The 15,833-nt window shown below is 36.6% G+C and overlaps 1 protein-coding gene across 5 annotated transcripts in view; it reads left to right on the top strand.

Moving 5' to 3' along the window:
- The window catches only part of Mam (neurogenic protein mastermind), a 160,297-nt gene extending 144,464 nt beyond the window's left edge, over positions 1 to 15,833 (top strand). For 4 of the 5 annotated variants that reach the window (XM_083109731.1, XM_083109735.1, XM_083109736.1 and 1 more), the window contains 5 exons: positions 1,830 to 2,267; positions 5,472 to 5,661; positions 6,647 to 6,961; positions 7,274 to 7,528; positions 7,816 to 15,833. In XM_083109731.1, coding sequence (XP_082965857.1) covers positions 1,830 to 2,267; positions 5,472 to 5,661; positions 6,647 to 6,961; positions 7,274 to 7,528; positions 7,816 to 8,060 — 1,443 coding nt within the window. In that variant the 3' untranslated portion in view covers positions 8,061 to 15,833. The remainder of the gene's footprint in view (positions 1 to 1,829; positions 2,268 to 5,471; positions 5,662 to 6,646; positions 6,962 to 7,273; positions 7,529 to 7,815) is intronic. The other variant, XM_083109733.1, reaches the window with a different exon arrangement.

Here is a 15,833-nt window from a genome sequence, read left to right as displayed (position 1 = left end):
CCTTATTTCGCGATACGTAAGAAGAGAATCTGCCATATATGTATATTTCTTTTTTCTTCTCTTCCAGACTCCTTTTAAGTGCTGTGTCAAAATATGTGATATGCAGATGTCGCGTTCAGAGGCTCTCGCCGGGGACACCGCCGTGATTTAGGCTAATTATGCGCGGCCAAATAGGTTCCTCCTACCAACCGGTATATCTCTATGCATCCTACTGGGACACGCGACCTCTCCGGCTACCACCATGTTAATTCTCGTGCATACACGCGTGCGCACGGGAACATATCCGCGTATATCTATTCGTCGTGTGTTTATTTTCCCGGATAAATTCCATCTTACAACTGCATGCACCTATCTCAAATTCGCAGAGTTTTCACTGCGTTCTGCTCCGCGTATCTTGCACTTGTACATGCGTGGACGTGCCTTTACACGCTTTGCATCTCTACGCATGTTTCCCTACTTAATTATACACGTGTACATATGTTTGCGAGAATTCCATAGCCTCATCCGTGAATTTCTTGAGATCAGTGAAGAGAAATTTTAATTCTACATTATATCAATAATTTTTTTAATTTTCCATGTTGAATATTTCGATAATTAAAGTTCTAGATTAAAATTCTGATAAAGAAAATACGATGGTAATTCCTAAGAGACACTGTATATGTATATATTATATATATGTATGTGTGTGTGACTGCTTATCGCGTGGAATATATGTGTACGGATACACATCGGAAGCGAATAGACATGATAATTATAATTCCCTTACACATGTAAATGTGTACGTGTAATTGTACATAATCTCTACAAATGAGTATACGATATATGCTTATGTACATATATATATAAGGAAATTATATACGTAGTGGTTGTACTAAATACCGATCCTTGACTGGCGTATAATTAGCCTCAAGTATCGGTAGATGGTCGTCTTATACATATGTACGTAACTCCTCGTAATATATGTATATAAACGTATCTCTACGGACACGTAGGTATACGCTAATATACATACCTATGTATGTCATACATATATATCTCAAAATTTCGGCAGACTGAGCGGCTATCAGAGGAGGAGGCGACTCCACACCTGGGTATTTGCATAAACATCTGTCAGCGTTCCTAGCTTGTGTTTTACAAGAGTGAAGTCAAACAACAAGCGCGCGATTCTACTTCTATTATTTTATTTTTTTTCGGACGGGGTTGCGGATTGTGAGCACCCCTCGTTCTGTCGCAAACTCGATAATCGACCAACGACGGATCGTGTAATTTACCGATAAAAACACAGGAGCGACGACTCTGTAGGGGACGCAATTTGGCGATGCTTAGAGTCTCGCGGGGGCTCGAGACGGGAATTGTACGCGTCTGTGCTATCGAGATACAAAGTCGCAACTAGATTACGAGGGTTCGACAGCCGGCGGCAGGGTCGAAGGGTCACTCGCTGGACACGGTTCTGGCTTATTTTCCGTTTCTCTTTCGTCGCGCGATATCAAATATAGAAGAACGGTAGCCATCCCGTATCATTGCCGGCGATTCGAGGGATGACAATAGCCATTGCTTATTTATATCGTACTTTTTCCCTCAGAAGCAAAATTCCTGCTCTCCCGTGGCTAAGTTATCCCATTATCTCCCGGGAAACCGCGATTTTTTTCTGTGAATTCTCATGATTAAATAAGTGGATTCCCTTACTTAAGAAACTTCAATATAATTTTTTTTATTATTGTAGGGCAAATATTTAAATATCCTTAAGTATCTTTTATTACCTCCGAGCTGGAGATTTTTATCGCGCGTAATCTACAGGGTGTAAACTAAATCTTGAATTTTATTCGCAGGTGTCTGCCGGCCAGCACATGCAGCTCACGGGCGATCTGAAGCCGGTCGTGTCCGTCGCGGCGCAGCAGGGCATGTACTTCAATCAACAGACGCAGAATCAGGCTGTGCCTTCGGCCAACCAGACCGATACCTACTGCTCGGTATCACAGTCTCAGACCATCAACTTTACTCAGCAGAGTCTAAGGCAAAGGGCGGCCGCGGCTGCGGCCGCTGGTGGAGTCCCGCAACCTGGAGCAGCCGGTCCAGGAGCGCGGGGCCATCCGCAGCAAGTGTCACCGGCCCAGGTCGACCAGCATCAGCACGCGAAGCATCAGCTTCTTCAGCAGCAGCAGCAACTGATGCGCGCGCAACAAGTAAACGCGCATTTTGTTCATTCTTGCGTTGATAAGTTTGCAGGAGGAGATGGTTTCATATACCGCAAAAATACATGTCCCGATGTGAGTTTTGGAATACATTCTCGAAACGTATTGTCAATTTCCGTAAAACAGCTACTGATCTAAACGATCATCGTTTACGAATTAACGTACGGTGATTGAAATAAAAGTCTTTTCGTGACGCGTTAATTATATCAATATTCAATTCTTGTTCAACTATGTCACGTATGTTATATATATATACATTTTCACGCGATTATTGTTTTCCTTCCGAGTTCTCGCATTCTTACCTCGTACCGTTCGTACTTACGCGAACTCGAGACTCGCGATTAAGAGTCGTTACATCGCGAAACTTGCACCGTGACGATCGTCTATGTAGGTAAGCTCGCGATACCTCCGATGGCACATTATCTAAGACATTAAGCTCGAGCGAGAGAGAAAGAGAAAAAGAGGAGAGAGGGTTCCGCGACGTTCGTATGCAACAGGTACCGCTACTAGGTCTTTTGCAACTTCTGTGTCCCGCCGCGTTGAAAGAAGCAGACACAAATAGGACAAATAGCGCGGGATGCTTTCTCAGAGACACGACCAGGGAACAATGGAAAAGTTTTTGCCAGAGTTTCCGCGTGAGGAATCCGTTTCGATGATCGAGAAAGGGAATAAATCGAGCCGCGACTCGACTCGATCGCGGGAATATATCGGTGAATTAGGTGATTATTCGCGCTTCACATGAGATCAAGTATCGTCGATACATATATTTTTATTTATGGTTTTTCGTCTTTCAATCAATTTGCTCAATCGCGTAAAATATGCAACTGCTCGTATTAAATTGAGGATATTGAATAAACAATTTGTAAAAATCCGTCAATCTTTGCATGAATTACATCTCTGATTTTTTTCTCTCATTCTGGAATTTGATAAAATCCTTTTTGATTTTTAATTTTTCAAAAATCTTTCTTTAATCGTGCTCTTCTCGTAATCAAGATACATGTTTGGCATCAAATTTATAGAAATTAATTAATTAATTTTTAAATTAATTTAAGTTAGACTCTCCTTATTCATCGCAGCTTGTTCCTTTCGTTCTCACGGAATCGTCACGATTAAACGCGTAGTCGGGAAGTCAACGCAAAATTGCGTGATGCACACACGAAACTCTTGGCGAGTCGCACGCGATCGCACTCGCCTAGATCTCGCAACGAGTCGCCTATTGGGCAGATGACTCAGTCGCAGCGCGCGACGCGATTATCTTGATAATGTTAAGGTACCGAAGACAACGTCGTGCTCCAGTTACTAATTGTACATTTCGCGCAGTTGTTACTCACTCGCTCTTCCAGGGATAGCTTCGGGCGAGAGAGCACTGCATTATCTAGAACAGTCCAAAGCAGCTCTTATGATCTTATCCCGAATATTCACGTGAACTCGACTAATGTTAGTATGCGCATGTCAAATATTAACTTAAACGCTGCAGATGCTCTATTTTTATACGTATTTTTTTTTCACACAACACTAAAATCAGTGGATTTGATTTAGAAAAATCGCTGCCTTCTAATATGGTATTCATGTATCTCTTTCCTCTTTCTTTACCCACAATAAATATTGGACAAAACAACTATCTAGCATGCATCAATATTTTGTTTCATTTTTTATTTCAATAAAATTCAAAATTCTCTCAAAATTAATATAAAGAAAAGAAAATTATTCTGAATAAATAAGATAAATTTAAATAAGAATGATTATGATGCCTAGATTAAAAAACAATCAAATCTTTTTTTTTAATTTTATGTTTTTGATATATAAATATTTTTATTAATAGAAATTGCAAACTTAAGAAAAATTAATTTGGCTACTTTTCGAAATTAGATATCTCAGTTATTTTCTCATAAGTGTGGCAAATATAAAGCAAATAAAAATTTTATTTTAATCGAAATATGTTCTCATACTTATATACGTGTAATTGATCATCAATTAATAAAAAATCTCCCGATTAATTAAAGAAGCATAATATTTGTCTGAGAGAGAGAGTCACATGTTTACTTATCTTTGCTTATCTATATATATTTGCACATATATTACGATTTTTATCAAATTATATTTATCTTGTTATAATATATATATGCGTAATTGTTTTATATAAATATTTTTTAAATATACATATGTAAATCCTGAAATTATAAATTTAGATTTAGTCAATATCTTTATCGAATTTTGCAGTCTCTCCTTTTCGCATACGTTTCCATATAAATAGACACATACACGATCTCAATTATCGCTTATTTGACAGATTCACAACGATATTGGAATAATCGGTCTGGTATTTATTCCATTTTATTAGAACAGTTAACGTGCATGGAACAACGAGCATCATCGTACAACGGATATCTATGAGTTCTAGGAATTATTCAAGCTCGTGACACACAAATGGAAAGCCATTCAACCTCATATTAGCGAAATACAAATTAATATAATTAAACTATAAACTTTATAAATATCTCTTTCTCGCGAAAATAACGAATTCTGGAAACAATGCTATTAAAAATAGGAACTTTTTCTAGATCCCTTTGTTTTTAAAAATCTGCTTGTCTCACTCTATTGAAGCATTATATTCTATTCTTTCTAAACTGTTACGATACTATTCATAACCGATGACCTATTGGCGCATCGTTGCACTCGGTGCGAATTATCGAGATCAGCGAGAAGGGGAATAATATTTGACGTTGCACAAGTCGGTACCATCGACGTTGCATTTTTCGCTTCCTGGTGTTACACGGGCGCGAGGAAAGTCCATGGTGAGAGAGAAAGAGAGACGTACGACACAACGAAAGAACAGCGATCACCGCAGGAAAGCGACCGCGATGTGGCCGAGACAAACTCCGTTGCTTTCCTCTCGTCATCGGATACATTCACCCTTTCGCTCTCTCTTTCTCCTCGCCTTCCTATTCATCCCCTCTTGTTCGTTGGCACTAGCCGACGTCTCTTTCTATTCTCGAGCAACCTGCGATTAGACGAGTAACGCCCTTTTGCTTTCTCACTCGAGAGAGGAAAAGCTCTCTCCTGCGAGAAAACAGAGAAAACAGTAGTTAATCATAAAATCGGCACGTGTGATTTTAAAAGAGTACGTCCATCGATCGAGATCTTCAAGTACGAGAACGTCTTCTCGTATAATCCTCGAATTAATGTCAAACTACCTCGCCTTTATTATTTCTATCTATTAATATAAGATATCTTGTGTTTATTCTTATTTCTAATTGTGTATTTTTCTTTTTATTTTAGGTGATACAGCAGCAGCAACAGCAGCACATGGCAGGCGGAATGGGAGCTGTTGTAAGGCCGCCACCGCCCGAATACAAGGCCGCGGCCCAAGCACAGATGATGCACGCTAGTATCGGGATGGGTCAGCAGGCGAGGTTCGCGAATGCTGGGCCCATGCGTAGAGTTACGCAACAACCTATGCCACCGTCAGGTAAGTTCGAACAAAAACAAATCTTATTGATTCTATCAATCTAATATCTAATCCATTCATTATTCCTTCATTTATAATTGAACATTCGTATCATAAATATGTATCGTCGGTCACGTTCAATCGAACGATTGAAGAGAAATAAATTTTGCAATAATAATGTTTGTTACTCGCAATAAATAAATATTTCATAGGTTTTAGTACATCCATCTTTATTCGATATTTTGACACGGATTGCGCGTTGAATGTTAGCGCGAAAAGAATTTGACCGAACGTGAACGCGATGCTGACGTCCTGCTGGATTCGCTCCAAGCTAGATGGTGAAGAGAAGAAGAGGGAAAGGGGAAGGGAACTGGAGAGGGAGAGAGAGGGAGTCGAAACTATCCTTATATACCCTGGCCTCTCTACAAGACTCCTATCGATCGGGTCGACGCCGGTTTTCCCGAGATTCTATTCGAGCAAAAATCTGCAAATCTTTATTGTGTACTTTCCTCTCTAATTTAATTGAGGCAATCTTATCAAACAATTATTTAGGGACACATAAAAGTCTGAATTAATATAAACAATTATTTCTTTTAGTCAATATAGATACACGAGATATTTAAAATTATCACTTAAATTGTCTACTTATTTTTCTAGGTATTGTAATTTAATTAAAATCTGGAAGAGAAAAAAAGGAAAAAGAGATTTTATATACATATAAAATCCAATACTATCATATTCTCGATGTCTTTATCGAAATATAACTATTATTCTTAATAAAAATTCATAGATTAATAAATTTCTAAAATACTACCTATGTTTTAAAATTGTGTAAAGTGAGTTTTAATCTTTCATTAAGAAATACAAGTTTTAATCTTTAATTAAGAAGCAGATCTTGATAAATAATTTAAAATATTTAGATGAAAAAATGGATTTCTTATTTTTAAATGCCAAATTTAACAGCAATGAGAGTTTCTTACATCACGATGCGACATGTTTTTCGCAGGTCCGATGATGAGGCCGCAAATGGCGCAACAGCAGCAACAGCAGGCATTACATGCGGCCGGTGGTAATATGTACATGAGTGGCGGCGGGATGGCCGCTATTGGCGGCATGCATCAGATGCACCAACGGCTAGGCTATCCGAGAACTAACAATCAACGGCCGCCCAATGTTAGTGTCGGTCCTCCGGACGGCCTTGGGAACAGTATCGCGGGTCGCGGCCCTCAACAGGAATGGGGACGACACGTTCTAATGCAGCAACAGCAGCAGGGCTTTCAGGCGCAGATGCGATCGCAATTCAATCAGCAAGGTCACCAAGGTGAATACCGAGAACAAGAGAGAGAGAAGGAGAATGGTCCTTGTAATCTCGATATTATCAGTTACTAATCAGACTGCTCTTATATTTTGTCTGTTAATTTTTTTGAATAACATTCTCGTTTTTTATCGGAAAACTACATTTTATTCATTTTTTGAATAGACGGATTATATATGAACATATAAATGCAAATTATATTCGGAAAATTTCACGAAAAATTGAACTCGTTTCGAATGAATGAATTTATTATTGTTCGTAAAAGTTATTTATAAAATTGACATACAGGATTTTATAGAATCATGTGATTTTTCATAGGTGGCTTTGGCATGGGTGGTGCAGGCGGCACAATGCAAATGACCGCGGCCCAGATGCAGCATCAACAGTTAATCCGTTCGCAAAACGGTAATATAGCCGGCTCGGGAATGGCTAACAGTACGCAGATGCAACAATTGTTGACGCAACAGCACCAACAACAAACCCTAGCCATGCAGCAGAACAACAACCAAATGCCATTGCAGATGCAGATGTCACAGACAAGTTCCGTTAGTTCGGTAAACGTTACTGGAACTGGTAAGTACGCGAAACACTTTAAGCAAAATAATAAAAAATTACACTTGAATTCGATTCTAATTTTTAATATAAATTAATTAAATCCTATTAAGTAAAACCTCGCATAAATTTATTTGTTCTCGATATCTGTATCACGAATATTAACATCAAGAAAAAATATGTTTATGCGAGGAATGAGTAATGTTGGAATATCACATTACGAAGGGTGTTATTTCTCTTTCAAGAAGTATGGCTTTTTTATTCAATAATTCTGAGATAAATAATAAATGAATTTCGAATATATCTAGGTTCTCCGTTGCATCCGCATCAGCAATACGGCGCCGGTAGCCCGGGAGTGCGGAGTCTGCCGCCACCGCAGCAACACCCTCAACCGCCACCGCCTACCGCTACTACGGATCCGTCCGTAGCGGCCGCTGACTTTAGCCTCGAATTCCTGGAAAATCTTCCTACGGGAGACACGTCGAATTTCAGCGCTCAAGAATTGCTTAATTCTCTCGATTCTACGGCCGGTTTCAATCTCGATATTCTGTAATGAGATCATTACGTTTGCTGTATGGTCGGTATGTCAGCCGATATGCTAATTTATTATATTATAGGACACGATCACACATATATATTAAGTAAAAAATACTTGGCGCGACGATACTGACGAATTTCATTTCGTCCGACGCCATATCGATCTTTGCTCTTACTGTATTATAAAAGTTTTTGGGCAAATTTTTTGAGCATATTATCGAGAGTCAAAGAGTTTTGTTTGTAATATCTTTTTTTAGTAGTAAAATTTAATTCTGAATGGGAAAGAAACAATTTCTATAAGACGTGTGTTAATTCAAATGTGCGAGTTTTATGAAATATGATGTAAGGATAATAATTATGTAATAGAAAAATTTTTGCTGACTTCCGACCTCGTGACGAAGGAACGAGCACAAGTTGGTAACATACGTGAATATTGTTTATTGCAAGTTCGTTTGTTATATTTGACGACTGAGTGACAGTTACCTACCGATGCAACTACGTTCCACAACCGGTTGTAGTGCATTCTCGGTCGCCGTTTTCGCGGTCACCGACACTTATTCTTCTAGGGAATCACATTTTTTAGTAAAATTTAATTTTGTAATGATAAACCGTCGGGGGAGGCGAGGAAGTTAATCCAACGGAGATATAGTAGCGTGGGATATCAAGAGATACGTGGAAATCGTTCGATATCTCTCGTTTTCTTATTTAGCAACGATTGCGCGCTTGGAGAAAAACGCGAGAACTCGCGACTCCTATTTTTTCAAGTTCGCCTATGGCTATATCGAGAAAACGATCGATAAATCTTTTCGAGTGCTCGCGTCGACGACACTTGTAGTGACTTCGACGAGCATTCCATAAAACGATTCTCCTCTCCCTTGATCTTTCACGTCGAAATCCGCGCAACTAGATAGAAATATTGATACGATTAGAGTTTACTTGGCTGACCGTATTCGGCCACAAAAATTGGTTACCTTGCGCCAGCTTGTCGATACAATAAAGAATGAGAAAATTTTTTGCTAAATCGCATTGATAACATTAATGCGATATCTTCAACAAGAGAAATCTTTATTGTACATAGATATTAAAAATTAAAGAAATTCGAAATGTTAAAATTGTACAGTTTAGCCGAGTATATCAAAATAAGAAACTTGTAAAAGATTATTATATACATATATATACAATGAGATGATATAGTAATTATAATGATGATATATATGACGGTAACATGATGCATAAATGGAAACGCAAATGGAACGAAAGAAGGATTAGTTGCAAGTTTCTTTTCTCTTTTAGAGCATTAAACTATTATTTTTTTAATTGTGACATTAATAACTCTGCATACAAATGATTTAAATCATGAATTTCAATTGATTTTGTTCCCGTTTTCAATGCGATGAATTACACGTATTTTCGCAATCATTTCTTGGAATTTTGCGGAATGTATTATATGAGATATATTGTATTCACTTTCTACCTCACCATTATTTGTGAACAACATAATGCTATATAACATTCGAGATTAAAATTTAATAAATATATTTATTGATTGGCAAATGTACTCCATATGTGTTGGGACATCTATTTTTCATGTTTTCTTTTACTACACTTTTTCCTTAAATTTCTTATCCATGGCATATCCATTTACATCATTGTCTATCGTTATTATTTTAATAATTATGCTACATATAAGTATATACTTTATATATAATAAAATTCTTATTATTTATGTATTTGTCTAAACTGTAATCTTAAAATTTCGAATTTCTTCTAATTTTCTATATATAATAAATTTTTCTATATATAATAATATCTATATACAATAAAGATTTTTTTTTTAAAGTATTACATTAATTTTAGCAATGTAATTTAACAGAGATATTTTTCATTCTTTTTTACTTATCAAAATATATGTTTTATTTCAGATTATTTAAATCAGATTATAGTATCACACGAACAAAATTGAAATTCGTGCAAATTGTTTGTATGTAGAATTGTTAATAACATCATAACGTAGTTCAATGCTATACGAAAGAAAAGAAATATGAAACTAATCTTCCAAATACCGATACATTCCATAGATAACAAAAAGAATAGCGATCTGTGGTTCGTCTAATCAAAAGTACCATTTTTAAAGGCAAAAAGCCCAGAAAGAACTACTAATATTGTATTATAAGAGAAGCAGAGATATATTGAATCCCATGCTTAAATGTATGTATGTATGTGTACACACACAAACACAAACATGCATACATGTATATACATACATACATATATACATACACGCAAAAAACACATCCTCGATTGTTCGCCGAAAGCGTGCACAAAGACTTCCTGCCTTTTTCCCCTTCTTCGTTTATGCGAAACGTATAAAATGATAAACATAGATTAATATAATGCTGATGCAATTTTGGTCAATTATCCCATTTTAAAGATATTGAAAATTAGAGCATTTATCTGTTCCTTCTCATCCTTTCGTTCCTTTTTATTTGTTTGTATCTTGTTACGGCTTTAATATTTTCCAAGACTATAGCATTGAATTTATTTCGTTTCGAACGATTATAAATTTTCGTCGGACAATACATAGTACGATTAATGAAATGATATTGTTTTTTCTTTTTTTTTCTTTTTAGAAAAGTTTATATCGAAGTGAAAAGATATTTTTGTAGGAACTCAACACTCTTATTATTAATAACAATTCAACATAGAATTTATTCTATGTATAATGCTTGTATTTTTTTGTATAATGTTTCTTTATAGATATTTATACATGAGATATGCGCTCCAATAATGATTACGAGAAATTAATACGTCGCATTAATTTCTTTTAATTTCTTTGATTATTATTATTATTTGTTTTATTGCTAATTGTTAGACGAGTCGCGACAATAAAATTTGGAAGTTTTCAGCAAATAGTCGAGGATGTGCATTTTGTATGTTATATAATGTTTTTTATATATAAATACATATATACATATATGCAAAAAAAACACATTCTTGATTGTCCGCCGAAAGTGTGCACGAAGACTTCTGATTGGATTTTATTGTCGCAACCCGTTGCTAAAAGTTAATGATAAATCTCGCGCCAATTGAATAGCGTCAAGATAGAATAATTCTTTTTTTTTTAAATTCTCATTGGGCAGATTATTCTATCCTCTTGTAAAATATTGGGGCCACATTGATATAATCTAAAAAAAAATAATAGAGAACAAAGGAGGTGGAAAAAAGAAAAATAGTGCTCTAATTCTAATTATTTTTAACATGGGAAGATCGATGAAAATCACCACTATTATATTAATGTTTATTTATCGTTTGTACTTTTTCGCACAAACGAGAAAGGAGGATAAGAATAGGAAGGCGAAATTGCGCATTGTTATAAGAAAAAGAGCATCAGGGACCAACCAAGAAAGCAAAAATGCTTGATGTCGATTGTCACAGTGGATCGTTGTCTCTCTCTTTTCGAGCAGATAAAATTAATAGCAGTGCCTAAAAAAATTGATCCATTTGTTATCGAGTTGTTAAAAGATTAGCATACGATGTCAGGATACGCTCAAAGTTTGTACGGGAATTTACATGCACGCGCGTACGCTGACAGGAGAATCACACATCATTGAGAAATCTTGATTTTTTTACACTGTCGCGATAATCGATTGCGAAGGAGCATGTAATCAATGCGAAGGAAATTAATGCGACGTATTAATTTCTCTAATTATGATTGGGGTGTATATATTCGTATTATTTATAAATATCTATATATATCTATATACCTATATATATATATATATATATCTATATATATCTATATACCTATATGCCTATATATATATATCTATATATATAAATATCTATAAATATGTATAAAAGAAGGACGGGCATTTTATATATAGAATAAATTCTATGTTGGATTTTGTTATTAATCATAAAAAAGCGTTGAATTTCTATAAAAATATCTTCCAAAAAGACTCGTCTTATTCATCATACTGTATTTATATTATTCAATGAAAATTTATAATCGACTGAAACGAAATATAAATTCAATCCGCGCGCGCGTTCGTTATGCGGAAAATTCCGAAATGATAAATTATTGTGATTTATCTCGTTTAATATCGATTCACTCGAAAATTAATGCGCGTTATTCAGCATGTTATCCTGTCGCAATAACGCAAATGTTTCGCGATCGGCAACGTAAGATTTTCCATAATATCTCACTTTACTTTTTTCGATACATTTTATTTCCTTAAAAGATCTTCAGTCCGTTGCAAATCAAGATTTTTATTTATCAGTCATATATTTATTATAACATATATATAATATATTATTTTATCTTATCTTTTTCTCTCATAATTTGAAAATCTTGGAATAAATACCAGCTCTCGCGTCTCGATCTGTGTTACGATCCAACACTAGGTCGAGTAGCAGCCTAACGTTGCTGCTCGTGGGTGGGCCTCGCGGCAGGAGGATCAATATCACCGTGAGGGAGAGGAAACGAGCAGACTGAGAATGGGAGCAAGGGATAGGAACCGCCGCCACTGCCGCCGCGATGAGGAATAAGGATTACAAGGGCGGCGGCAGCGACGATGGGGGGAAGGAGGGGGAGGGGGCGAGGGGGAAATAGCGAAGGGTTTGCGAGAATCGCGCACCCTGAAAATGTCAATTCGTCGTTCCGGCTCCTCATAAAATTACGATCGCGATAAGGATTGGTCCGCGTGAGGACCTCATTCGATTTACAGCGCTCGCACTCTGCTTTTTTCATCCTCGCGGCGCGAAAACGCGTCTTGAAACGTGTTTCGTCGTTCCTGAGACGAATTTCATTAATTTTCTCGTCCACGAGGTCGTTACCTCGATCTATTCCCCGCTTCATCCTGCATTTACGCTCTTCGAAAATATCGTTCCGGATTCCCGTCTGTATCTTAATGATTTCGGCAAAGTGCGAAAGATCATTTCCAGAGGATACTTCCGGAAATTGTTAGCGTCGTCATTTGGGATGCCCGGTACAGCCGTATTCTGAGCCGGTCGTATTCGCGGCTCGTCGTCTCGCACGAGCTGCGCTTTCATCGATCCGATGCGCAAGCAGAACAACGATCCACTGGCCGACATCGCACGTTTCCTCATAACAATTCCCCGACAACGACGACGGCCGAGTCTCGCTCGTGAAAATATATCGTGAAACGCGATATCAATTAGCGCGTTGACCTTTCGCGATGTAACGGTGCGCGGGGCGATATGTACGAGGGATGCTCGCGAATATCGTGAAATCTTCATTCTCGATAACGAGCATTTGTATTAACGTGGTAATGTATCGAAATTATACGCTGTATTTGCATTCTGAGGACGAAAAGTTTATAATAACTTTGGACGCTGCAACAGTCGTCTTTTCTGAACATCGGGAGCAATGTTTTCACACGTTTTTCCACAACCTTTCCTTCCCTCGCGGTCTTCTTTTTTCGCAAAAAAAAAAAGAAAAAAAATGAAGAAAGAATCTTGAACGAGAGAAGATTGTACGCTCTAAGACAGTCGGTCGGAAACTTAGATATCAATTAATCACCACACGGGGGATATTTAGTGGGATCAGTATTTCTACGCGAAAAGGTTTTGATATATACATATACATAAAAAAAAGAAGAAAAAAAATTAAGTAAGTTTATAGGGGGGAGGGGGTGATTATATCGACGAAGAGAGCTCGACGATGACATGCGGTGCATCGATGTTTCGTTTTCTTTGTCGCTGTAAATATTGTAGACGTAAAATAAGAAAGAGAAGAGGATAGATAGACACAGTATGTAATATGAGAGAGAGAGAACGACGCGAATGGATCGGGCGGGGGCGGTTTTCCTGACGACGTCATTGCGATGATCGATGATCGTGCAGACGGCTCCCTTCGGACGCGTTCTATGGCGAATACGACAGAGAGACGTTTCTCTTCGCGAAATCTTCCCGGTCCAGCGAATCGCTCTCGAAGGATCCGTCAAGACGGATCGTGTAAATGCCATGCGAAACGATGCATCGCCCTGAGGATCGAGACGTCTTTCGATTCGTCATTTCGCGGAAGAGAGCCGACACACGTGTGCTCTGAATTCTAAAATTATCTTCGTATATGTATATCTCAGGAAGCTGCGGAAAATTGCGCCGATTTCGCGCGGAAGGCACAATCGAAAGTTACTCCTTTCGCCGAATCGCTTTCGCGACACGAGGGCGATGCGATCGTGCGTGCGTGCGTGCGTGTGTGTTTTATGTGATGATTGTTTTATATTTATTGTTAATGCTTAACTTATATGTATATTCATTGTTAATAATGAATATAAAACGCATCCTCCTCGAAAAGAATAGGTAGCATCGATCGATTTAATCCTCTCTAATTTATTAGATCACTATTCGATTCTTGTCGATATCGCGAGCAGATAAATGAATCTTTGTATAATTTTGTCAAGAGAGGATTAATAAAAAGGCGTAATATATGCGTTTGCATCGAAGAGTGCATCGTTGATTATCGGGCGATTCGCCAAATATACGCATACAACGCACGCGATCGAGCGAGGCAGCAATAAAAGAAAGAGAACACAAGTATAAGAGAATGAGTGAAAGAAAATACGTGTAAGAGAAAGAGAGCAAGCGAATCTGTAAATAATAGTGTTGCATTATTATTTATGTTGCTACCGTGGTGAGTAATAGTAAATTATCGTAACGATACGTAATTTAAAAAAAAAAGAAAAAGCAGGAAGCGAGGATTAACACGCACGGAAAAAATATGTACATAAGTTATAGGTATATCTCTCCTAATAAAGCATACTTTTACGGATAGTTATTTTTATTACTATTATATTAAGTAAAATATATGATTATATATTATTATATTATATTATTATGATATACACAATGATTATATATTATTACCATTATATATTATTAGTTATTACTATTGTCATTATTAATATTATGATTAGCATTGTTATTCTTCGGCCAATGATGATCTCAAAAGAAAATAGTAATTGCGTTCGTACGAGAATGCGCCGATTTTTGAAATTCATTCGACAACACGCGCATGATGGATCTTTCGTTGATGTTAAAACGAGTTTTTACGTTTTAAAACGTAAGTTAATTTAAACGTAACGAATTTTATTTCTGGCCTACGTACTCTCTAAACATGTTTATGACACAGTAGATGCACACATCCTATGTGTGTCTCATTGTTTCTTCCTTTAATTATTAAATCTACGCTTCTTGTGCAACGCATTCCAAGAAAGAAATTTCTCCAGGACAATTTTCTTTTATTGCATAAGAAATGTATGTAAGATTTAATTTACTTTCACGATTATATTGTATAATAATTAATTAGATATTTTTGAAAAAAATTAGAAACTTGTTTCTAAACGATGTAAATTTATCAGCATTGTTATTGAAACAATTTATGAACAATATTTGTTTTAATATATATTTGTAACCCATATATGTATATATCGGTTATAAATATTAAATCAAATTTATCGATAATATTTGCCTGTGGCTAAATTTAAAATGTTTATAATATATTTTTATGAATTGTTTTGTGACTTTCAGTCCAACATTTTTACGAAACGTAGATCAAACTGCAAATTACACAATCGACATATCGAATCTTTTTGGTTACAGTTACATATATAACAGCGATGCAGTACTAAGCAATTATTCATAAACATGTTTTATCGAATGAGAGTCAAGACATTTTTTCATGTCTTTGTATATTTTTATGCAATGTTGTAGAATGATATTGTTTCAAATATATTATACAGATAATAATAAACAAATTTATATGCAA

Source organism: Camponotus vicinus, unplaced genomic scaffold, assembly GCF_025532165.1.
Source record: "Camponotus vicinus isolate PSW18456_S1 unplaced genomic scaffold, iyCamVici1.0 SCAF_1, whole genome shotgun sequence".
NCBI classification, from domain to species: Eukaryota; Metazoa; Arthropoda; class Insecta; order Hymenoptera; family Formicidae; genus Camponotus; species Camponotus vicinus.
Note: the sequence above shows the minus strand (reverse complement) of the source record. Positions and strands in the feature narration are given on the sequence as shown.